Here is a 24,962-nt window from a genome sequence, read left to right on the forward strand (position 1 = left end):
TTTGGCATGATTTAAAAATTGAATTTCTAATAATGGTTATTAAATCATTTACTCATGATTTATTGATCAGTTATAAGATATAAATAAGAACAACTTTTGAGTTTCCACATTGTGAAAAATCCCTTTGACTGGTTGATTATTTGACCTTGGACCACCTGAAATCATGTGCTTATGATTGTTTGTTTATTTTATATATTTTACAATGTACAACTGTAAGGTTGGTTATTAAACCCCTTTGTTTAATGACTTATTCTTTTTTATAACTGCATGACCTGATGGCTTATTAGGAAGTGGGAAACCCATAGACATAATGATTAGCAAATAACAAGCGTCATAAAACACCAGGCAATAGGATTTTGAAATCCTAATTTTGTTCTTATAGATATCTTATTACTGATATAGCCTATAAAGTAAATCAATTATTAACCACTGATAAACCTATACAAATTGAAACGTTTTTAATAACAATAATGACAATAAGAAAAAAAAAAAGAGGAATAAAACTTCAGTGAAATGCGTCCATTCATTACAGGCTGTCTGACAGCTTACAGTGTATAGTACCGTGTGGCTATACCACGGTAGTAAATCACGTCTCCCCCGGCTGGCTGATGGGCGGCTCGGCTCTGCGTTGCCCGCCCTGTGGGTGTGTTTATGGCAAACAGGCCTCTGCATCCACCTGCTAGCGCCCTGCCTCCCTACAGTCAGGAGCGCCTAACTTTCCTGAGGAGCTCTCGCCGCACGCCTGGACCTCTCCACGCCACAGGGACTTTGTTTCCAGCTGCTTTTTCCCACGAGATGTTGATCGTGGTCGTGCCACCACAACATCTCCTCGTCCCGCTGTCTCGCACCAGATTGAACTAGAGAAACATTTTCTCCTTTTTCAGTTTCTTCCTCCTCCACACTGACAACCCCGGGGCCAGCACCCGCGCAGCCTGCGCAGGTAGAACGGCTGCTCTCCTGAACAGGGACTGTCCAGAGGCTCAAGCTGCGCCGGGATTTTCTATTGTTTTTTTTTTTTATTGATTTCAACTTGGAGGCGAAAGTGACCGATCTGTTGGAATTGGTTTGTTCAATGACTTACAAGATTGGATCTGAAGTTATAATCGCAGATTAGTAAGAACAAGGTAAGCCTGTTTGTACTGTTGCTTTTTAACGTATTGCTTTCTGTTGAACCTGCTTTATTCTTACTGAAACAAAAGGTTACCTGTCTGCGTCTGCGGGCTGTTTTATTTCTTATTTTCTTATTTGCAGCATGCCCCGGTGTCTGCTTTATTTTTCCCTATAAATACTTACCTGAGCCATTTACATAAACCATGAATTAAACGTCTGATAAAACACATCTTTAATTCCTATGTGAACCATTATTACTATTTATTTCACTGCTATTCATTTTACCGTGCGCTCCAGTACCGCACCAGACTGTTTACAGTTCTGTCGTCCATGTGTGGCCAAGGCTGCCCGGCTGTTACACACACTTCAGTCTATGTTGTGTTTAAGTAACACTGAACATTTTTGCATAAATTCCGAAGAAGATACAGGGATTAAAAAATATACTAATAAAGGTTTCATATTGTTCACGTTGCCAGCTTTCATATAGCACAGGAGGAGGCTTTTCATTTGTCCCAATTGCTGTGAAATGTGAGAAATGATCAGAGTGGATCCTTTATTGTCCACTGAATACACCAGCAGGATTCAGGAGGAGTGTTATGTTGCAACTTTACACACTGATTTTGTGCAGAAACCAACAATAAAGACGCCTCAGTGAGAGCATCAGTGTCTGTATGAAGCAGTTTTTTTCTGAAGATAAAAAGCCAGTGTGATGGTCACATGTTCCCATAAAAGCTTCTCTTGTAAACTTCAACTTACTGTATGTATTCATTATAGGAGACAAGAGAAGGTATGTTTAGCTTTATAATAAACATTGTGAGTTAAAGTCTGTCACAGTCCCCAGTGTCTTGTTTGATTTCATCTGCCTGTGTGAAGGACTTGGCCTCTGTCTCAGAATAAACAGCTGGATGGTTAACAAATTGCCAGTAAACAGCCGAGGTTTAAACAGCTGCTTATGCTCATAAATCCACTCCAGCCCAGCGGTCTGAGGACTGCTTGGCTCCGCCGACGTCTCGGAAGGTGTGTTTGAGGTGGAGACCGGGTCCAAAGGTCCGGTGTTTGTTGTAGAAAAGTGGGGAGGTGAGATTTGTGGAGTGATCGCACCATTAATGATCAGTCACTGAGGTTTGGGAATTGAGTGTGGTGAAAAAAAGAAAAAAAAAGTTTGATCAGACATGAAAATGCAGATAGCACAGTGGGCTGTGGAGGTGGCAGCGTGGTCGAGATGATTACATGGACCTAGAGTGGATTTGATGGAGAATGGCCAAGGGCAGGGGGCGACCTGTTAGACGAGTCTCTGCTGATCTGTGATGTATGTGTGCATCATTGTGGTTGCTCCCTGCTGTCTATCATTCATTAACCCTGCATTGTTTGGGACTTGTTGAATAGTCCCCGATAGCATTTGTCATCATTTGTAACCCTTTTAGCAAGAAGTTAATATTTTATTTTTGATTACACCAATCCTGGCGTGTGAGGACGTGGTATGACCTGGCATTAGGTGAAGCCATAATTACAGAGCAGCACACACGTATGGTGTCATGGAGTAGGAATGTGTTCTGGGTGTGTGGAGGGGAGCAGAAGAAAAGCTCCTCTCACTGGAGTCAGCGTGATGTTTCCATCAGTTTGTCACACTCTGAAAAACGAACGTAATTTTTACCAAATGCAAGTGTGTGCACATCTCTAAAAACTTGGCTCGTCTGCATCAGGACTCATCAGTTTTGTGAGTCTTCCAGAGATCTGGGTGTAATCTCCACACACCGCAGTGCTGCCTCACCAAAACCTGTGGTGATGGGGCCCCTGGGAGCCACTGATTTGACATGTCACATAAATTAATGAATAAAAGCAGACGTATTGCGGCTAATTTTTTTTTTTTTCTTTTTTCTTTTTTTTCAGTGTTAAGTTGAAAAAGCATCCTCTCACATGTTTCTTTTTTTGTCTCTGCAGAGTTTACAAAAGAAAAAAAAATCAGTCTTTGTGTGCTACTGGAGGTTGGTCGACCATGCAGCTGGACGGTCTGTGGACGGTCCACGCTCTCCTGGCTCTGTCCAGCTTCGCTCTCGGGAACCCAGTGAGCAATGACCCGTTGGCCGCACCTCGTGTCTTCATCTCCTTCAAAGGTAGGGCGCCTGAACCCTCTCCCATCTGCCTCTGATTCCTGGTTTGCAACTGGTGTCGTAATATTTCAGACTCTTCCCGTTTCCCAAACTCATGCCACATATTTGCTCGCTGAATGACTGATGATGTGACAGACGTGTAATTGGAGCGATTTGTGGCTTTGATAACTGCTGAAGGTTTTTGCAGAGGAAGAACTTAGAGCATCACCGGACTCTCGTGTTACACCACAGAACAGACCACAAACAAATCATGCCCCCCCCCCCCCCCCCCCCCCCCCCCCCTCTAGGCACTGTAATAATCACCAGATGCTTCCACTGGCCTATATTGTGCAAACAATTAAAAACGCAAACAATGACTGAGCAGATGCACAAATCGAAGATGTATGTCTTGTTCTTACGCATTTAGAAACAATATACATGATTATTGTTTTAGTTAATCAAATGCAACGTCTTTATCTTCAATCATCTTTATTATGGAATCCCTAAATTGGAGCCACAAAGGGAGACGGGATAATAAGGAGCATGTAATAACTCTATGGCCATTATGCGATTATTCCCTGGTGAGGCAGGCGTGTACTTCAGGGGGCTGTGTGTGTTTGTGTGTTTCAGCAGATTAGGTGAGATGGGTTGCCGGGTTCTGAGGGGTGCAGGGAGAGAGAGAGAGAGAGAAAGAGAGAGAGGGTATTATCAAGAGCAAATTGCCAGGATCAGCCAAGCAGAGCGACGTCCCCGAGGCCTGTCCTGCTCGGAGATCAAGCCTTTGATTAGCATCCAGAGAAAAGCCGAGGGAGCGAGCAGCAGCAGCAGCAGCGGCAGCGCCTCTGTTTGCTTTGCTTTCCATTTCCCAGCGCTCCCTCGTACAAGTTGACTTAATTAAGTGGACTGGCACAGTTCATTGTTGAAGGCGTTTTCCTGCTTTAATCAAGTGGGATTTAACACATCAGTGAGCGCACACACAGAGCGCAGCAGTTTTTTCATTTTCCAAATATCATTTTAGTCCATTCTCAACACAAAGGCTGTGTTGTTTTTAGACAACTGTGTAAATTGTGTGTGTTTTTTCTTTGGGTGCTCTGTAAGGTTTTCTGCAGAGAGGCTTTTATATTGGTGCATCTTTGGATGGCTGACCTCACCCGAAATATGTTTGAAAGCAGCAGACTACAGGCGCTATTCTATAGCTGACAAGCAGGGTGGAAAAAGCTCGGCTCTCCTGCTTACCTGTGTGTGTTTGCCTCTCCAGTCAATATGAATTTCACAGTCTACTGCTGCTGCCGCTCTCAGAGGAATGCACCCCCCTCTCCATTCAATATTATGACTCTCTCTCCCTTAATTGCTTTTTGAGAGGCCCATGTAGTCTTTACCTTGGCAAGCCGGCTGTACTTCCCCTGATGCATCGTGATGTGTTAAGTTTTAGCTTGAGCTGTCTGGGAAAGCAGTTCGCCTCTCAGCAGCAACTTTAATGGAACACAACACCACAACAAGTGTGGACAATCTGCAGGTTTTTTTTTTTTTAATGTGAGGCTGAGGGAAAGAATGTGTTAATTATCAGTTCCCTCTTTATAGTAATTGATCATTATGGCATCGCGTCACACTGTGAAGAAAAACTCAAGTTGCAGCTATAAAAGTGAAGGACTCGCTGAGCGCTGAACTGAACACATGTTTCAAACTGATTAACTTGGTAGCTGAGGAGCGAGGTTAAGAACCATGACCTCCATCTGGGAGGCCCTCACTGCCCTATTAAAGCAGGCAGGGTAAATCATGGAACCTAATTGCTTTGCTTTGGCTTTGGCACAGCTTTTATGACAGGGACAACACCTTCTGTGATACTGAAAAAGAGCCAACACACTCTCATAACGCTCTGAGGGTAGAGTTGCATCCACTTACATGCATTTCAGCAAGATTAGCGTTTGTAAAGCCTGAGGGATAAACCTTGGATGTAGACTTTGTTCAGGCTTATCACGTCCTCTGCGCGAGTAAGCGGAGGAGAAAGGGCAGAGTTAGCAAGAAGGAAGAAGTCTGTCTCCGTTTAGACAGCAAATAGGTGTAATCAACGTCAGATGAGCAAAGGGAGTGTTTGTAGAATGAGGTGCTGGAGCGAAGCAAATCCGCCATAGATAATAAGTTGATTATTTAAGGTTAATTGAGACCCCCCCCCCATCCAGGAAGTACGTGACTTTTATGTCCCCTGAAGCCTCCTGCTCTGTGGAGCAATGGGTCGACTGTAACATTCCTCAAATACATACATGAATCAGATGAGAGTCATATTCTCATCATGTTTTCTACTTTGTTTTCCATCGTTTGAGGTTTTCCTGGCACTTGTTTAATATCATCTTATAACTTATCGTAATGGCACTGAAATTAGCACCCCTAGCTCTTTATCTCAATGTGCTCAGCTCCTATTATTATATATTATAGTTATTATACAGTGGTAGTGGATATAAAATTGCATTAATTAGTGATTTCTTTTGCCGACTCTCTGGAAGCTCAGTTAAATGGTTATTGTAATGCTCACAATGTGACATCTTTTCAGCTTTACTCAGCACTGTTAGTCCTCAGACTCCTGTAGGTGTTTCATTCAGTCACTGTGGTTGTTCTTTATGTATAGAAGTGGAGCTGTAGTAAAGTGAAGCCATCATTCAAGACTTATGCGACTCTACCACGGCCCATTTTGTAAAGCTGTCCATCACTGAAGTAAAATACCGAATTAACATGTGAAAGGATTGTGTGAGAGCGTCGCCTCTCCGTGAGACTCCCAAGTCATGCAAGTGCCTTTGTACCATAAATCCATGAAGAGGTCAACTGATTTATATATGCAGTTTTTTGGGGTTTTTTTTTAGATGAGGGTATGAGGTACAGAAAACGTCACATTTTCTGAATGGACAAAGCACTCCGGGGGGACGTCTTGGCCATGCCATGTTTTGCAAAGAGTGTAACATTACTGCTGTTGGCCCACATTCCCTCTGACATATTTGAGTTCATGCATTAAGCAGATCCAAATCTAAATCCATGCTTATGGCGCTGCACTTTCAGGCCTTATACCACATATGAGCCTCATCTCATCTCATCACAAATCGTCACCTTGCTCCAGTGCATGCAAAATCCAAGCAAGTCACTGTCTGTGCTTTATATGCAGCTGTTTACATGGAAGATGTAACTGGTGACTAAAAGCACTCAGTGGTATCTCCAGTGATCTTTAAACAAGTGCATCCCTCAGTTTGCGAAGATAAACAGACAACAGGTAAACACTGGTTCAGGGTAAACACAGCCACAGGGTCAAGAATCTCTGACTGTAAATTTTCACTTTGAAAAGCCGCGGAGACGTAAACTACAGCTGAGGGCGGGGCCGTGTCTTGTGCCACAAAGAGCATGTGAGAATTAACATGGTGCACCTCTCACCTTTTTCTCTGGTGGTGTTAATGAAATTTGAAACGGCTGCTGCTCTGGCAACTGCAGCAGTGGAATTATGGTCTGAGAGTACAAAGGAAAAGTCCTTTAAATACCATAACATCATAAGGATTACAGCATACCCCCCTCCTCCTCCTCCTCCTCCTCCCTCTGAGCGCACATGAGGCCAAATCCACAGGGACGACACCAGAATGTGGGTCAGCTTTGCCACAGCACACACACACACACTCACCGCTGGCAGTGCAGGTGGCAGTAAAAGGACGCGGCTCTGGCTCATGGTTATTCCAAATATTTCTCATCTGCACTCCCTCCTGTGAGCGGCTAACAGCAGGCTCCTATTTTTACTCCTCAGCAAAGTCTTTAGTCTATATCGGGTGCTGAGTGTATATGTGTGGCTGAGCGTGTTTGTGTGGGTGGGTGGCAGTGCGCAGGGTTAGAGACTCCCTTTTGGGGTTAATTCCGGTGTGTGTCGGCCCTTGTTGTGCAGCAGTTGTGTTTCTGAAACAGATGAGGATTAAATGTGAGGTAAAAAGCAGCTCAGGAGAGGATCCATACAGTGAAGGATGTGTTGTGATAAATCAACAGTTTACTATCAGTTCATCTCTTGGATTGCCCCTTTACCACCACCCTGTCACTTATACTGGTCAATGTTTAAACTCTCATTGCTGCTGTTCACACAATACATTCCAGTGGTCACTTTCTTCTTTGCGCTGCAGAGGTATACACTGGTGTACACTCTTATCACTGACCTGATTATGTATGACAGCATGCCTTTAGGAGGCCGGTGCCAAGTGTTTACTCAATATTGACTTTTTGAATGAGTAGCGATGATGTGGTTTCTTTGGCAAAATTGCATCCAGGCCCTTTCGCTGCACTATGAAGTGAATTTATTTATTCATTTATTTGTTTATTTGATAGTTGACAATGCATGTTAATGAATGTCAGCACACAATTAACGATGTAAACATGCAGGATTATAGAAAAAATTTACATCCGTAGTCCCTAGAAGACAGAAAACATTACAAGTCACAATAGACAAATATAAAGTACACATTTAATAAGACATATACATTTTAATGGATACTGAGTTAAAAGTGATCATAGATCTGGTTGAGCCACTGTTTGAGATGTGTCTTAAAGGTGGGATATGAAGGACACTCCCTTATTGCAAGTGTTAAGTCATTCCAATATTGACATTTAAAGGCAGCGTGTTTATCATCGCTGATAACTTTCTGCTGTTTGCTGTTGCTGATCTCGTTTGCAGGATACCTCCAGCACCATGGCACACCTTCAGCCTCACTGTAATATTGCAGTATTGTTGTTGAACCTCATGCAGAAGCCACAAAACCTCTGTCCCAGTAGTCAGGCACCGCTGCTGATGTTTGGCTAATTACTGTTTGTGAGGATGGGCTGAGTCCACATATCCAAAGTAATGACTGAAAACCACTATTACTTTGGCCACATCCCAGACCTCAGCTTGTCTCCGCAGCAGCAAAGCCAGGTTATATTTAGTGTAAAACTCCCTTCTCCCTCAGCAGGCACACAGCAGTCATTTGTAGCACTGTGGTTAACCATTGAACACAGTCGGCAGGGTGGTGATGGCGGTTTAAGTGCAAACGCAGCTTGGTCCGGCGCAACTTGCACTCTGCTGTGATCCAGCTGTCAAGAGCGTCGCTTAATTGTTAGGTCCTGTTGTGGCAAAAAGCCCTTAGCTGCCTAAAACTTTTGAGATTTAATTGAGTGGGTGTAGAAAGGTCGGTGCATGTTGAAGCAAAAGGAGACTGTGGTCTAGTCTAGAGGCCCTTTTACCTAACGTGTGGAGGTGTGGGTGTTTGTATCTGGGATGTAACATGGAGAGGAGTTTGTGTCACATTTAAATCCATACATCACTGTGAGACAATAGACAATTGATGCCTTCACTTGTTTATTAGTTTAATTGAGCAGAAAATTACACATTGCTTTATCCCTTTGCTGACAAACAATAATCAGGGATTTTTCTTTCAAAGAACTAAATGCTTAATTAATGTCAAAGTGAAACGCATTTCTCTCCGTGGCAAAACTAGATTCTGTGCACATAGTTGTCCATCACGCTACTCTTCATTGCAGTTCAATCAAAATCACAAATTGTTGCTAAAATGAAATGTTTTGGTGTTGGGCTGCAGTCCTCGTCCAAACCAGAGGCACGGATGATTATGTGGTCAGAGGTAATCGTTAAACGGTCATATAGCCTCAGATTGACAGGTCCAGGATCAGGGATCGATTAGCTGCCTTTCTGTGAGCCCCTGTGACCTTAACCATGCCCCGTTTGGTGGATGACTGATGGAACCATGATTACATTTTATTTCCGGACCAGTAGATGCAGTGAAGCAATGAAGATGATTGTGACAGAGGAGGGAAAAAAAGCAACATTGCTCTTTACATGGGGTTTGGTGGAATTCAATAAATCTATGTTGACGGTATTTCAGTGTTTTATCGAAGTCTGACACAAATTCTGTATATATGCCTTTTAAAGGCACAGCTGCACTGAAGGATGAGGGTTTTGTGTTTTATTTTAACACATTTTACACCACGGCTGCGACTAACAACCATTGTCACTGTCGATTAACAGTCGGGATTATTTGCTTCTTTGCTCTGTAAAATATTTGAAAAGTTGCCTTCATCAGATGTCTTGTTTTGTCTGAACAACAGTTAAAAATCTAAGGATATCAGAGAGAGAATAACAATTAATGTTCATGATTTAGAAGCTTTAATTGCCCATTTTCTTTTGCATTTCTGCTTGATTAATAATTAATAATCCATTATCAAAATAGCCACTAGTTCATTTTCTGCCAACCAACTAAGCTCTTTCATACACGCATCAGAATTTAAAGTAATGTTACAAGTGAATTGCACGGTTGCGTTTAAATGTGGCACAAATTCGCCTCCATGGAGCTTTGCAGTCAACCTCAGCTGTGCAGCTGGCGTCACAGAAGACAGCACTGCTCCCAGACTCTTTCCCGTCGTCAGGTATGTTTTGCGTGGGACAGATGTGTGATATATGTTGGCACCTTTCAGCACATTGTCCCTGAATCCAGCAGTAATCTGTCTCTGATGGTGCCAGGTCCCTTCTGCAGATGAAATCGCTGTCAGTGTCAGCTCATAGTTGTGTCAGCCAACCGTTAGCAGCACTGTCTGCGTGTGCCTCCCACCCAGCGCTGATGCTGATGTGGCTGCTAGAATATCTTTTATCCTTTCCTTCCCATGGCTTTTAAACGCACACAAGCCTTTCTTTATGATGGCCCATGAATCGAGCCATTGTATTGGAGTGTTACAGAATATAGCCACTTGGCACCTTGCTCTACTTGATTCTCAAGCCATATGGCTGCAAGGTTGTAAAGTGTATCGCAGGCTGCCTGGGTGGTCCTAATGTATGATAATGGAGGAAATAGTATCAGTGCTTGGATACTCTTTCTCCAACATCTGACCAGCGGTTGCTGGATAAACTGAGTGCACAGGTGCAGAAGTGTTAGCAGGTAACAAGGTTCTTCCACATCTCCAGGGGATTATTGTGGGCAGGGCAAACTGAAGGTGACAGAGTGGCGACTAAATATAGTCGAACTCATCTTTGAAGGCCTGGTCTCCTGCTGCAGCTCTGTCTGTCTTCCCTCTCCTACTCATTTTTCTTCCCCCGGCACAGGAACAGCAGTAAATGCACTGGGACCAGGGTGTTTGGGATTCCTGGCATGGCAGCACCTCTCTCTTTTAGCATCTGCAGAAAGAGGGATATGTTGTGTTGAGAGTGTGGTGTTCCCTCTCTGGTCAGGGTTTCACCTGTGGAACGGCCTCCTGAGTCGGGTTACGGGCTCTGTCAGTGCCTCGCCTCCGGTGAAACCGAGATCGCCTCTCAAGAAGACTGAGGACCTAGTGTTGTCTGTCCGTCTTGTCTTTCACGGGCATGTTGTTGCATCTGTTACCCCGCCACCCCTCCCGAATCCCTCCTCACCAGACTGGAAAATACCAGCCAAATTGTCCAGATACTGTGAATCACTTTCTCCCCACCAGTGCAGCATCTCCTTCCATGTGTTTTTATTTATGGAAATACAATTGTTCTTCTTTTCCAGCTTTACATGAAATGGCCAGAACTACAGATTTAGAGCAGCCATTATAAACAGAATATGGGCGAACACGTTGGAGTTGTAACTGATTCCACATGTTAAAACCAAGTAATAAGAGAGCTCTCAGTTATTTCCTGTGATCATAAAAAAAGGTGGCGTGGTGAAGTTTTTCTGTCAGTGTGGAAGCTGGAGACCATGTCAGTCACATCATGGGGGTCCTGTCAGGTGTGATTAAACTTTATGAAGCTTTGCAGTGATGTGAAGAAAACTGTCAGACACCATCTTTTGTTATTGCACTTCCCCTTTGTTCAGAACAGATAATGATACAGTGTTCTCAGTCTTGGCATAGTGGTCAAACACCTCAGGCGACCGGATTCATCTTGAGCCTGCGACAGGGTATCTAGCACACCTGCCAAGCTTCAAGGTTGGTCCTTTTTCTAGGTGGCATAATTAAGATTTCCTGTGGGATTTGGTGTCTTTTCTCACCTGTGAAAACAGGGCATTAATGGAGACTGGATAAACAGGTTGAGTACTCAGACTGGCTTTGTCTCTGCACTGCCGCTGGGGCTGAGCGCTGTATATTCTTAGCACTAGTGTTTCTCTTGTGGCAGATTAAGGTGTCAGGTAGAATAATGGTCCAGACGGATTAGACGCGTTCGTGGTTCCAGCTCAAAGCTGCGCCCAAGTTTCATAAAGGGTTTAAGCTTTACAATGTGATATAATGACACCTTTTTCTTCAAAAGAAACAGAGTGAATTAGGACGCAATTGTGATTTGACGCCAATCTTCACTCAGCCCCTCACAGACAAACTGTGTTGTCATAGATTAGAAGACAAGGAATTGCTCTTCATATTCTTCTCTTCTGGGTTTCAGAAGTTCCCTTGTAGCCAGTCTTGTCAAAGGCTGGCTGAGAGGCTGAGGAGCCTCTGTAAAACTCATCCTGAACACTGCAAACTTTCTTTTATTCAGCCTCTGCAAATTCTCACGAATCGTCTTCCCTCCCTTCACTCCTTGCACTTGCTGTCTGTAGCTGCTCATATCAAATTCAAAGCCCAGTGCTGGCATACCAGCCTTTGAAGGGCTCTGCATCCCTGCACATACAGGCCTGTGACTTCAGCCCTGCAACCCCCCCACCCACCCACCCACCCCCCCACTCTGCAAGAGGACGCTTGTCTCACTCTCTGCTACAAAAGGCCAAGTCATCACTTGTTTGCTCTTGTTCCTTCCTTCCGGCTTCCAAGCGGTCACTCCCTTTTTGTGGTTTAAAGTCATCCTCTCAGAAAGTACCTCATATCACCCTCGAATCTGAGTCACATCCACTTTCTCTGAAAATAGACTGGATTTGATTCATCTTGCGTCACACTTTTTTCCCCCATGGACTTTCTTACTACTGGTTGGCTGTAACTTTGTTGCTCTTGAAATAAAAGTTATTGCACTGTTGCACATATTGACTGTCCCTCTGGATAAGCACGTCAGACTTTAATTTGAAAACAGATCATTTAAATGTCTACTCATATTTTTGAATGACAATTAATGTTCTAGATTAAAGATCAGTATCCACAAGCACTCAGGTTTGTAGGTGTGTTATTATAACACAGGCATTTTGCCTGTGGATGTTGGTCTTTCTAGCCACTGGGAGTGCTAGCGAGCGCTTATGTAGCTCCCTGAAGACATTAAGTGTATGGGAGTTTCTCAGAGAGGTCAAGTGGGAGGGCATGACTCTGACTGGGGGGGTCAAGGCCACTGTCCGCCCTTTGATCTACAACCTCAACATAATTTCTCACCCTCTGTCAGTGAGGGATAGAGTTTCAGATGTGTCTCGCTGCCTATGCTGCTGAGCCTTGTAAGCAGTGATGTGACCTCTCCTCCTTGAGTCCTTCAGTAAATATGCCAAAGCTGAGACGCTGCAATGAAATGTAACCTCAGAATCACAGCTGCAGCACAATCAGTTTGTTGGTAGCTGAGGCAGAAATATTGCACATATTAAATGGGCTGTGCATTAGGCCCTGCAAAACAGTGTTTCCACATTCTCACATTTCCAACACTTTGACATTTTCTATGACTAATATCTTGGTCAATGAATATCACATGATGTAAAACTGAAAAGGAAAGCCACCAGAGGAATGCACTATATAAAAAAGCTTGTAAATAAAATTGATTGCAGTTTATTGACACTTAATCTGTGTCCAATGACAATCTTGATAGTTGATAGTAACAAAATTGATTACAAAGGTTACGTAATCATTATGTCATGCCAGCGATGGTGAAGTAATTTGCTGACGTGGATTAAGTGAGTATTAAGAGCATGTTCAAAGCACAGAGAAAAGAATGCAAGAAGAGCAGACACACATAAGCTAAATAAACCGCTCCACTGCAGCTTGCTCTGCTTGTGGATGTGTGTGGTTGCTGGTCATCAGTGCATCAGTGCTGCACTGATTTGCCTTGGTCATGTATCAGATCTGAGGATGAAACAGAGACTGACAAAAGCTGGATCTGGTGTAATTTATCTTTATATTACGAAGAAACTAAAATATGAAGCTACATGATAAAATACAGACACAGTGAAGCACCTTGTCTGTTCAATGAGACAAAAAAAAAAAAATAAACTTCAGGGGCTACAATAAATTAACATGTACTCAATATCAAACCATACTCATGTGATTTTGTAAGAAAGTCGGAGGAGAGCAGTTTGCACGAACTGGATTTAATTCTGACCATTGTTTTAGAAGTTCACTCAAGCATGTTAAGAGTAAATTGCAGTCAGCGTTTCACCCAACCCCTCCATCCAGTCCTTTCAGTATGTTTGCTCCTTCTTCCTGCCTCCTCATCTGGTCAGTGATGAGGTCATTTTCTATTCCACTTTGGTAAGAGGGGAAATGAGGCTGTTTGGAAGACACACTGAAGAGTTCGGGCCATAAGAGCACTCAGGCATTAAACAATGCATGCACTTTGATGCCTTTGTTGTGGCGTGGTTTTGAAATGCTGATTTGGAGATTTCCCTATTGCTGCCTCCTGCCTGTTGGTGGAGTAGGTGTTAATTGCAATGTGTGGGGATGGACTCATCGTTCACATCCATTGAGGCTGGGCTGGGGCCAGCGGTGACCCCCTGACAGGCTGTTTTTGTGCACGACCTATCCTTTCAGGCCCCCTCCTGCTGCGGCGGTGCCTCCTCTTGATTGGTGAAGGAGTGTAAAAAGAGGAACCCTGGCATGCAACTCCCCTTGTTGTTGTTGTTGTTGTTTGGCGTCGCCCACACACTCTTCCCACTGTGAAGGTCCTATAGCTGCAGGGGCGTTTGTGTAGGTTTGCCTCTTATTCACAGAAGTTCATTCACGTTCTGGGAGACCTGGGGGTGGGCGTCAAACTGGCATCGGACCTTTTTTTGTCAATGAATGTGGTGCACAGCATCCCGCAGGCCTTTCTCTGTGCTTCCTATAGATTCCTCCAGCCCAGGTCCAAGCAGCGCCACTGTGGAGCCGCAGAGGGAGGACAGCGGTTTAGAATGGAGGTGAAAAATGAGGTCCCTCGCATGGAAGGAAAATGAAAGTCAAGAGAAGCAGAGGGGATTGTTTACATCCTCGTCCACAGTCTGGCACTTCGCCAGACCAATAGTGGGTGAAGTGTTGCAATGTGAAAGCACTGAGGATTATGAGTATCAGGGGAAATGTTTGTGAAACTATTTAGTAATGCCCTTATGTTGCTCCGTTTGTTCAATCATTCACTCCCCTTCTTTGATTCTCTGATCCCTGCTTGTCTGAGCGGGACGTACATGCTCCTGAGCTCTGCAAGTCCTCTCATTGTTTTGTAAATCTCAGATGAGAGGGGGTGTGTTACTGTGTGTGCTAAGTCCCTGTTTGACTTCTTAACTCAGTTGCTTTTTTCCTGCTTAGCCCTTCAATGGAGGGTTAATGAATACTTTATTGCCACTTTACTCTGTGGATCTTAGTGGACTTATTTAATTTCCCCCCTAGGGACGTCCTGTGGCGTTTCCCAGAGTTTCGGAGCAGCCTACTTTGCATTTCCTTTCTGTGAGAAGACAAGTGGGCCTAGAGTCCAAGATGAAGCGCTCTGACAGAGGGAGGGTGAGAAAGAGAAAAGAGGACAGAGAGGCAGGCTAGGATTTCACTCCTACTTCTTTCCCTCTGAGCTCTGAATCAGTCCAAAATCTTTCTCATGGGCTACAGTGTGGATCAGGTTTTACCCCCACTTGTCTTCTCCCACCTTCCCAGTCTTGACATGCTTATGTTTTATCTTCCAGGGTGGAAATAAAAGACAGCCAGCCAGGGTGCACACTGAGGAACAGAGCTGCAGAAAGTGTGGAAGGAGTTAGTTGGATGAGCTGCACACACAGAAAGTCAGAAACAGGAGACTGTTGGAGTTGTCCACATTCTGTCACTTTGCTGGAGCTCAGCTCCACTGGTGGGTAATCAGGCGGCCGGCCATACATTTGTCACCATTGCGGTTGTGTTTCTGCTGCCTTCACTTCTAGAACAAACTTCCCAACTCCTCCTCAGGTGGCTAATGACTGATATCATCACCCACCTTCACCGGTGTTTCTCCTCCCCTGCTCATAACTCTGTTGGACGGAGCTCAGTAATTCAGCTCAACTGTGACGAGTGTTTGCTATTTTAAAGCCTGTAATTAAGTCAGTTAACCTCCCCTTTTTTCCATCATAGTGTGCGACCAGAGAGGGGTTCCAGGGGTCCCAGAATCCCCTTCTGTCACACACTGGACCCTCTGGTGAGAGATGACTTTTTAATGGAGGCCTTCCAGCAGAAAAAAAAACAAAAAAACTAGTGGTACCAACCCCAGGGAATATTTAAAAGAGCGGCAAAAAGAGCAGTAATGAATAAGCAGCTCTTCCTGTTTTCTTAAACGTGGAAGCAACATTGAGTAAAGGTAATTGATCGGAACTAATTAGCGGTGGAGAGATAAACGATGGTTAGGTGAGATGTGGCGCTTTTAATGACTTGCTGAGGGGATGGAATGCACTGTGGAATTAACTCTTCAGCGGCCGCATTGAGGCGAGCCCACTGCAAAGCCCAGTCATGTGTTTGTGTTTGTGGGTTAATCTCCAAGGCACCTCAGGACTCACTGGCTGCACTGGAGTGTGTGGAAATTGTCAGTAAATCAAGTAAATTTTCCAACATTGAAGTTGTTTTTGAGCTATGTTCTACTTATGTGATGTAATGCATTGGGAAAAAAAGAAACATTTTGCTTTGCTTGGACTTTTGCAGGTGCTTTTAGTTTTAAATCAGACACTCGCTGCATGTGACAGTGTGTGTGGTCATCAGCTTTGACAGCTCATTGATACTGTGTTGTCCATACGTGTCCATGCCTTCTCGCCAGCAAGATCACGTGCTTTGTTTTGTTTCATGATCGAAAACAAATACTTTTCTCTGCATCAAAAACTTAGAGGTAATTATGTGATGACTTCATTTATTATGATTTGCAGGGCTGAAGCAAAAACAGGAGTGTCTGTGGCTGGAGCTGAAGCAGCAGTACAAAAAAGCCAGTGAAATTAAATCAACATGGGAGTTTAAACTCAAAGCTGGCAGAACGGCTGATAGATGCAGAGACAAGTCTTCTCACAGCTGGGGCCGACCTCTGCCTTCACTATACCCACTTTAACACGTCCCCAGTTCTCTCTCTTAGCAACATGCCTCAGCTGCCAGGCAATGGTTGCCACTTGAGATGTCAAGAAAACTCACTTTCATGTGTTAATCAGAGAGGAAGTCTGAAGCAGCTCTGAAAAGAGCTGTCACGACCGCGGACAATCACCGACACACCTGACGGTTTACCTGTCAGACAGTTTCCTCTGCTTTTTAATTCTCCTTTATAATTTGTGAGTTTATAGTGACAGATGCTTTCATGTGACACTGAATCTGTGCTGAAACGCCTGTGGACATTATCATTCCATTTGTCTTAATGGTCTGCGTGTCCCACACAAGGCTCACTGTGAATAATCTCTTACAAAGTAGTTCAGTTTAATTAAATGCTATTTGCACAAGATACACACCTTTATGTTTTTACTCTCCTTAATGTGGCATGCAATTAATTTCATCAGAAATTAGCAGTGGAAAGAGACGAATGTTATTCAGGGTGAGTGCTACTGTTACATGCTCCATTTCAGTGGAACTTGAGGCTGCAGCCTTGGTTCAAACTTCATCCCTCACACGCTTGTTAGGAACAAAAAGGCCTTGAGGTTGATTGTGATAAATATTGTCTGGAAAAAAAAAAGAGTCCTTGCCAGCAATACGTCATTGTTAACCTGACCGGGTTGTGCAGTGAGTCGGATATTGATGACTTATTTCTCCTTTGTGTCAGGAAAACCACTTGGCAAAACTGCTGCTATAAAATCTTATCAGAGGAACATAGGCTAAAGTGAATATATACGTACATGCACATGTAGAAATGTCTTTTAAGTCATTGTTTGCATCATAGTATGGCAATGTTTGTTCCTGGATCTTTTGTTTTTCTTGCGCATAGCAGCTCAACCCCAAACCACATGTGGTTTATGCAAACTGTAACATGGATAATATACTACATATGTTTAAAGGATCATTCCAATATTGTATGTCTTACTCCCTTAAAGGTCCCATATTCTATAAAGTGAGTTGTCCATGTCTTTTTTGATTATAAAGCTGGTCTAGGTTCTATATTAATACTGTGAAAGGAATCAAAGTCCTCAGTCCACAGAGAAATGCACACTGCGAAACTGAGCCTTAAAATTAGCCATCAGGACTTCTGTAACTTTGTGATGTCAGAACAAGCAGTTACCATTCTCACCCATGCCCCAAGCCCCGCCCACCTGGAACCACCATCCAACTTTGCAGGATTTGGTTTCCCAGAGTGATCACCTGAAATCTGATACATTTTTATTTGATCACTCAGAAAATAATCAGCCAATCAGAGGAGAGTAGAACAGAGATTTTATCATGCTGTACCTGACATCAAAAGCCAACAAATTGATTTCAGTCGGAATCATGGTGGTATGTAAAAGCAGTTGAGAGTAATGAATTAATTCTGTACATCTGTTTCTGTGTTTACGTGCACAAAAATAAACTGAGCACGATGTTTACTGTAATTGTCTCAACATGTTTAAAGCGTATGAAATTATATTTTTATACAGAAAGTAGCTCAGAAGTAGACAACATGTGTAAAGATATTCTGTTGTGTGGTTTGGAAAAACATTGGCAGTAATTTAACACGTGTGCGATTTGCAGAAAATTGGCTAAAATATGCAAAAGCTCCGGCATGACCCTTTAATGGTGATGCACATCAATTAATCTCCCACTGTTCCCAGTGGTGGTGTACTGCAGTTAATCACACTTTGTTCCCAAATATTTTCTTTGCAGTGAACTCTCTCTGGCTGAGATACAACCCATACATCTCTGATGAATACTCCACATTCTCCAGATAAACTTGCCTGGGGAAGCAGATTACTCTGTCCTCACATAAAGGCTCCAGAAGAGCTCTGTTTTGACTTGTCTTGCTTAATTGCTGTGTCAATTAAAATGTTTTTCAGAACCATCATGCGTGCGGGGCGGGGGCTGGGAGAATGGCCAGAGAGAGGCTCTGTCTTGTTCACAGCTGTGCATCGCCTGCAGTGTCGATGCAGAGAGAGTGAGGTTGGGGAGCTGGAAAACACTGGCGTTAGGTGTGTGTTCCTGTCCAGATCAGATTAACAAGTTACTCTGAGATAGCAGGAACCAAGACGCACCTTTGCCAAGATGTAGATGCAAAGTGTGAGATAAAGTTTTTGACTGGAAATCCTGTTGATTTAGGGAATGTGGATCCACTGCCAAATAACACTGATTTGCCCATTTTGTCTGTTTTTAACCAACCGACAATAAAATAAATGGGTGATGTCACTTAAATGGGAAAGGAAATCCTCTGGCAGTTCTCTTTACAGTCTAACTTTGTGCCTACTTATTGAAAATGAGATGGATTAATGTGAATGTTATCTCTGTTGGCTCTCGCTGTATCTACTGTGCCTCAATGGGGCCAACGATAACATGCTGTATTAACTGCTGACACGCTGGAGCTGAGTTTTGTTCTGTTTGGCGAAGTGTAACAAATCTGTGAATGTGGTCTCCTTTGGGACGAGAAGGCCATACCAGATATACAGTTGATTGCTGGGTGCTGTAGGGCCACGCAGGAGTGTGAGAACGACGCATTTCCCTCCCTTTGCTTGGTCTCTAGTTCCTAACACAGGCAAACACCAGATTTAAATTTGTTTGGAAGGGGTGCAGACCCTGCACACATAGCTACACAGCTATAGAGCTACATGCTGGGGACACAGTGCATATGGGACGCCACATGGGGACTGCAAGGACTGTGATTGGTCAGGATGTCAGATGTCAGGTCCGTCTCAATATCTCAGTAATGCCTTGTGGGAATTTCTTCAAATTTGGTGCAAAGGTTTACGCAGATGCAAGGATGAAAGAGCTCGGTGGTCAAAGGTCAAAGGTCACTGTGATTGCATAAAAAACATTTTTGAAGAATTCACACACTAATTAACTGCAACTGGGCTGGTCGGCGGATGCATAAAATTCGAGCTTTTTTTAAAAAGATTTTTTTATTCATTCAGACAGTATAGAGAGAGACAGGAAATGTCAGGAGAGAGAGACAGAGAGAGACATGGAGTGTTCTCATATTCAGTAATGAAACTAGCAGAACCCTGTCATTATCAGTTGTATCAAAAAAATAATGTAGAGAGGGGTCTTTTTTAACAGCCTGCTATTTTAGAGAGAGGCCTTCAGAATCCATCAAAGCAGAACTTTGCCTCAAACTGGGATGAAGTTTTGCTAACTGTAATTATCTCAGTTACAGGGGGGCCCAAAATACTTTCTTTTTCCTGTTTTATTTTCCTCTTCTGGCTTTATTTGTCCATTATGTGTGTCTCCATGTTAAAGTGGCTAAATAATTTCCAAAGGCGTGGAGTCTCCAGTCTGTGGAGCTGTAAACAAGAGCGCCTTCTCACTGAAAGGACTTTTGGGCCTGGATGCCTCCTCCCTGCTGATTTCTTGTCTTTACCATCTAGGAATTCACTCTTAACAAAAGCTGTATTTCAGCCACTTTGGAATCTATACTTCCGACCTCTCCCGTAGCTCATTACCTACTGCCAAAACTGCTCAAGAGGAGGGCTGGAGGGTCAGAGTAGGATATCCTGCCTGTCAGTCAAATGTCAGAGCTGTCAGGTGTGATTCGCTGTGGTGGATTTAAACCCAAGTCGAGAAAGACTGACTGGTCATTAAAATCTTGCAGGGAGGTCGAGTTTAGATTTTTGCAGAAGCTCAGTATATTTCCACAGCTGTCAAGCTGTCTGTATGTCTGCTGCCATGTGTGTGTGTGTCACCTCAGGCACGAGTGAGTCGAGAGAGACAGGTTTCCTCTGGGTTAATGAGGAAGAGGGATGATGATTTGGGGGGTGGGGAGGGCATGAGCGAGATATGATCACCTTTTCTTCTCTAGAAGTTAGCTCTCCCAGGCTTGTGTCCCAGTGCTGACCCCGGGTCATATGGAATTAATATTGTGATGCATGGTGCACGGATGCAGAGAGAATTTGATTAAATGAACAGTTTCCTCCCTCAGAGTCGACGCACCACAGGATTTAGGCTGGTTATAAAGGAAATGCATGCTGGGGCTGCACCATTCTTCCTCTCAGCCCAATGACCCTGAAAGAATATGGTTCTTATGGAGAATGAAGAATGAATTAAAAGGACAGTGATTGGCATTTAAGAGGTTGCAAAAAATCTTTATAACCTTCAGTCGAAGGACAAATACCTTCTACCTTTAACCTCAGTAGGGGGGAAGCAGGCTGAGTGCCTCTGCTGAGGGACATGTATTGTAGTACAGTGAATTTGTTTGCTCTGCTCAGACTTTTCATTTGCTCCTCTCCTCCTGGCAGCCCTCTCCTCCCCTCCCTCTTACTCCCTGCTGCGACCTGCTGTCATGCCAGCCCCAAAAGTTATAAACGACTGTGGATTTGAGAGCCTTTCATGGGTCTGTGTAGGGGCGTCCTTTTGTAAGCTTCAAATGTTTGGGGTCAAAGCAAGGCTATCATGCACCCAGAAGAATTATGGATGTGTGAAGTGCGAGTTTGTTATTGAAATGATAAAAGGAAGTCCTGGAGGGATAGTATATCACACCACTCCAAAAAAAAAAAAAAAACAACAGAAGGGTTGTTAGAGGGAGTGTGGACCTGTCAAATGAGAAGGGAGAGTGTTCAGAAAGATTCATAAAGCTTTTTTTTTTTTTTTTTTTTTTTTTACCTGATTGTAGTTAAATACTACTGGAGAGCAACAGTGCTGACCTCTAAGTGCACTCAGTCTCTCTGAGAGATTGCAGCCTGTGACAGACCGGGATGCTGCCCCATTAGCTGAGATAAGGCGGGCAGGGATTGAGAAGCTCAGATCAATGAGTCATTATGGGGAGTGCATAGCTCTGGCCGCAAACGCTGCCAGAGAGGGATGCTTACAGTTGTGGCTTAACGGCAGCGCTGCCCCGCAATCCCTCAGCTGCTTCCCACCAACCTGCAGCGAGGCCGTCCTGGTAGAAAAAAACGGCAGGATTTTCTCTGGATTAACGGTTGATTCCATGTCAAATATGCTATCCAGGAATAATGAGACAGGCCATCAACCTCTTCACCTGATACTTTTCACATTGCCACAACCAGCCAGAAGGTATATTACCTTGATGTGGTTTACTTTAAATCCCATTTATGGATCCTGCTTTTCCGTGGAATGCAGTGGTTACAGATAAGAATTGGCTCTCGCCTTGGCGCCGTGGTCTCAGGTGTTCTGTCATGTGGAAGGAGGATTTAGCATCTATTGACAAGTAGACTTGCGGCTAAAAGATACATAACAGGTGTTTTCATCCGGTGGAGAATACCGTTAAAAGATTTATTACAACTTCAGTTGTAGTTTGGGCCATTATTCCTTTAAGTTATGGTGACACTGTACTCAAGTGCAGAAATCTGGGGACAGGATGATACTTGTGAGACAGGTTGTAATGGTCTAGCTGCTTATTTGAAGGTGAAACTGAAGGTGAACACATTCATAATATTGGTAATAATCCATCATTGCTGAGAAAATTATGGTTGATCACAGCTACAGAACTAAAGTAGGTCAAAGATGGACAGTTTAGGGAATAATTGTATCTTTATATTATAAAGCTGTTGGTGCAGTTTGGTGTGGTGCCCACTACGACCCCTCGCTCGTGCCACTCTCCTGCACAGACCCATTTCAAATGTCCCATATTCCCTCAGGCTCAGTGCTTCCCTTTAATAGCCACTCTGCTGTGTTCCTCTCTGACTACATTTTGGCTGATATTGATCAAACTTGAAAGGGGAGCCCTTAAGTGAATGTGTAAAAAGTCCTGGTAATCAATGATTGATAGTTGGTATTTCCCTCATCAAGGTCACTTTGCCAATTTCGGTGCGTGGAAGAGCTGCAGGCAGGCCAATCAAGTGAAGAGTGAGAAGGAGAGTTTGTTTTGTCTCCTCAGATTTGGCTGCACCGGAGGGAGGTTGAGTCGAGAGAATGACTTTCAATCACCGTTGTTCCAAGTGCAGGACAGAAGACGGTTGAAAGAAGAAGCAGGGAAAATCGATCTTTGTGCCACAAGCATATCTGCACCCAGCTAGAGACATAATGCTGCTGGAACGAGCTCAAACGAGTTTGAGTCTGCCATTACAGCTTCCACAGTTCAACTGGGACGCATTCATAGTGCTGTTAAATTCAGTCCGAATGAGTAAATCACACATCTCAGCGTGTTAGTCTTTGCAATTTGATTCTTGTAAGATATACACATTGCTGAAAAGAAGATGTATAGCCCTGTGGTTAGAGCTAAGCCAAGACAACCTGTAGAGTTGAATTTCACCCCCAGAAGTTACTACATCCCGGTGTTTAACCTGGTTGCACCTCAAGTCACTAAATACGTTCTGACAAGCACATTTCCTTCAGACGTGTTTTAATAAAAGCCGGTCGCTAAACGAGGTCCTGCTGGGCTGTCAGCAACAGGTAACACCCATCAAGTTCACCACTTAGCTCCTTGCTTAAGATTACATGTCTGTGTTATTCCTGGTGCAGACGAGCAGCACGGTTTAGTTCATGAAGGTCCCACCAACTCAAATTAATTCTGTTTGGCTGGGAATGTGAGAAAAAGGAGACATCTCCCCTGATCTAGAAAGCATATTGCTGGAGTTTGGAAAGAAATGAAGTGTTTATGGTGGGGTAAAAAGAGGCCGTGCTGAGGGGGTTAGAGGGAAGAAATGGAGGATGCTTTGGCTGTGTGTCTCTCTTATGCTCTCCGAGGGCTGAGGTTTTGGTCAGAGCTGCCAAAGCAAACACCTCCATATTCCACCTCATAGGAAACAATATGAACCTTTCACACACTTCTTGCTCTCTGTACCCTCCATCTGGAGTTACCTCATTTCTGCTTGAGGGTGCTTGCTGGCTTTGTGCGTGAAGGAACCGCCGTAAAACACACATTCAATTTGTATCCATTACAGCATTGTCGTAGTTCATAATCACATTGTGTTTACATTTCTCCAGCTGCCGCATGTCTCAGCCGTCACGAGTCACACTTGTTGTGTGCGAGGTGCTCTGCTCGCGTGTGTTTATGTGCATGTTATGCATGTTATCTGTACATGTGTGAGAGAGACAGAGGGATGAGGTCCACGAAGGCATGCACACACACACATCTCTCTCTCACCCACTCTGTCTGCCTCTCTCTCTATCCATCTCCTGCAGTTATCAGGCTGATTTTATCACCCTGTTAGCTGCAGGGAGATTACCAGTGACAAACTGGGATGGCTAAATCGGCTTGGTAAACTCGGTGACCCTGCAAACCACCACCCCACCCCACCCTTGAGCCACTATCTCCTTAACACCACCTTACATGGGCATAGAGCGTGGTCCGCCAAAATAACAGTCTCAACACAGATAAAGCTCTGAGGATCTTTCGAGGTAGAAACTAAATTTAAACGATGAACCCAGAAAAAACTGAATCAGGCCAAGGTACATAGACACTAATCCACTGCAAATGAATCTGCTGAACAGAGTTGATGGCTTCTAAACGTCAGCTCATGGAGAACACGGAGGTACTAAAGGGCACTTTAAAGCTATGTTTTTACATCTGCTGAAACAGAACTTGAAAAAAGCCCAGAAACATAAATTGGTCAATCGGGAACAACCTCTCCCACCAGATTGATTCCTCAAGTCTTAAGGGAACCTATTATCTCGTTCTGACTCAGAAAGAGGATAAGAGTGCAGAGCCTTAGCAGACCCTTTAAAGCTACCATGGTTTATGAACAGCAGGCTTATAACATCAGAGAGCAGGATACCATCATTGACTTCTGCTCCTTGCTGTCTTGGATCTTCTTTAGTGGCTGCAATAAAAATGCTGCTTCAGAAGGGATTAGGGTCAGGTTATGCTTGAACAGACCAGAACTATTTTGTACGACGTGTTAGAAATCAAATAGAGAAACAATATAATTTTAATGTGGCGACAACGGCAAACATTTTCCTCCTGGAAGGTGCGAAGTTTGTCGTGTTGCGCTCGGTTATTCGCATGAAAAGTGACGGAAGAGTGAAAAGAATAAAAAATAAAAAAAACTGGAGAGGAGTACAAACCCTGGCTCCTTTCTCACCTCAGCACATCTGGCTAATCAGGGCGTGAAGAAGGCATTAATGTTGTTTTGTTTTGGAAAGTTGGACACAGACCCCCCTCCCCTAATCTGGCATTGGAAAGGTGTGGGAGGGAGGAGGGATACTGAAGTGATCCGAACATCCGACAAGCACTTCTGAAGGAGCAGTTTTGGGCCTGTGACTCTCTGTTCCCATGGGAGCACGTTTTAGAGGTGCAGCCCGTTTGGGGCTTACGCTGGCCGATGGGCCCAGTGAGGCAGGGGCTGTTTATAAAAGGCTAATCACCTTCATTTCAGATGAGTGCCCTCTGAAAAGAGAAAGGAAGTGATGAAGCAGAACGCAGTGATGCTGCTGACATAGATGTGGAAAAATGGGATTTGTCTCCTAATCCCACTTCCTGTCCCCGCGCCCTGGGAATCAGCGGCAAATCAGAACTCGACTGATCGCCTGCCTCATAGAAAAGAGTGTATGGAAAAGAGGCATGTCCCATCATGTCAGGTGTGACAGATGATCAGAAAGAAGCTCCTCGATGCAAATAAAATGGCAAATAAAAGGTCTCAACCCACAACTTCTTTTCTTAACTCTTCCTCC

The 24,962-nt window shown here is 44.0% G+C and overlaps 1 protein-coding gene across 4 annotated transcripts in view; it reads left to right on the forward strand.

Annotated features, from left to right (window-relative positions):
- The first annotated feature begins 697 nt into the window (after positions 1-697).
- LOC139630776 (semaphorin-3F-like) overlaps positions 698-24,962 on the forward strand; it is a 59,269-nt gene continuing 35,004 nt past the window's right edge. For 3 of the 4 annotated variants that reach the window (XM_071494468.1, XM_071494471.1, XM_071494470.1), the window contains exons 1-2: positions 985-1,124; positions 3,052-3,224. In XM_071494468.1, the coding sequence (XP_071350569.1) occupies positions 3,107-3,224 (118 nt within the window). In that variant the 5' untranslated portion in view covers positions 985-1,124; positions 3,052-3,106. Of the gene's footprint in view, positions 1,125-3,051; positions 3,225-24,962 lie in introns of all 4 variants that reach the window. The other variant, XM_071494469.1, reaches the window with a different exon arrangement.

Source organism: Trachinotus anak, unplaced genomic scaffold (genome assembly GCF_046630095.1).
Source record: "Trachinotus anak isolate AG129_WGS33_773 ecotype Australia unplaced genomic scaffold, CSIRO_AGI_Tana_v1 ptg000013l, whole genome shotgun sequence".
In the NCBI taxonomy this organism is placed as follows: Eukaryota; Metazoa; Chordata; class Actinopteri; order Carangiformes; family Carangidae; genus Trachinotus; species Trachinotus anak.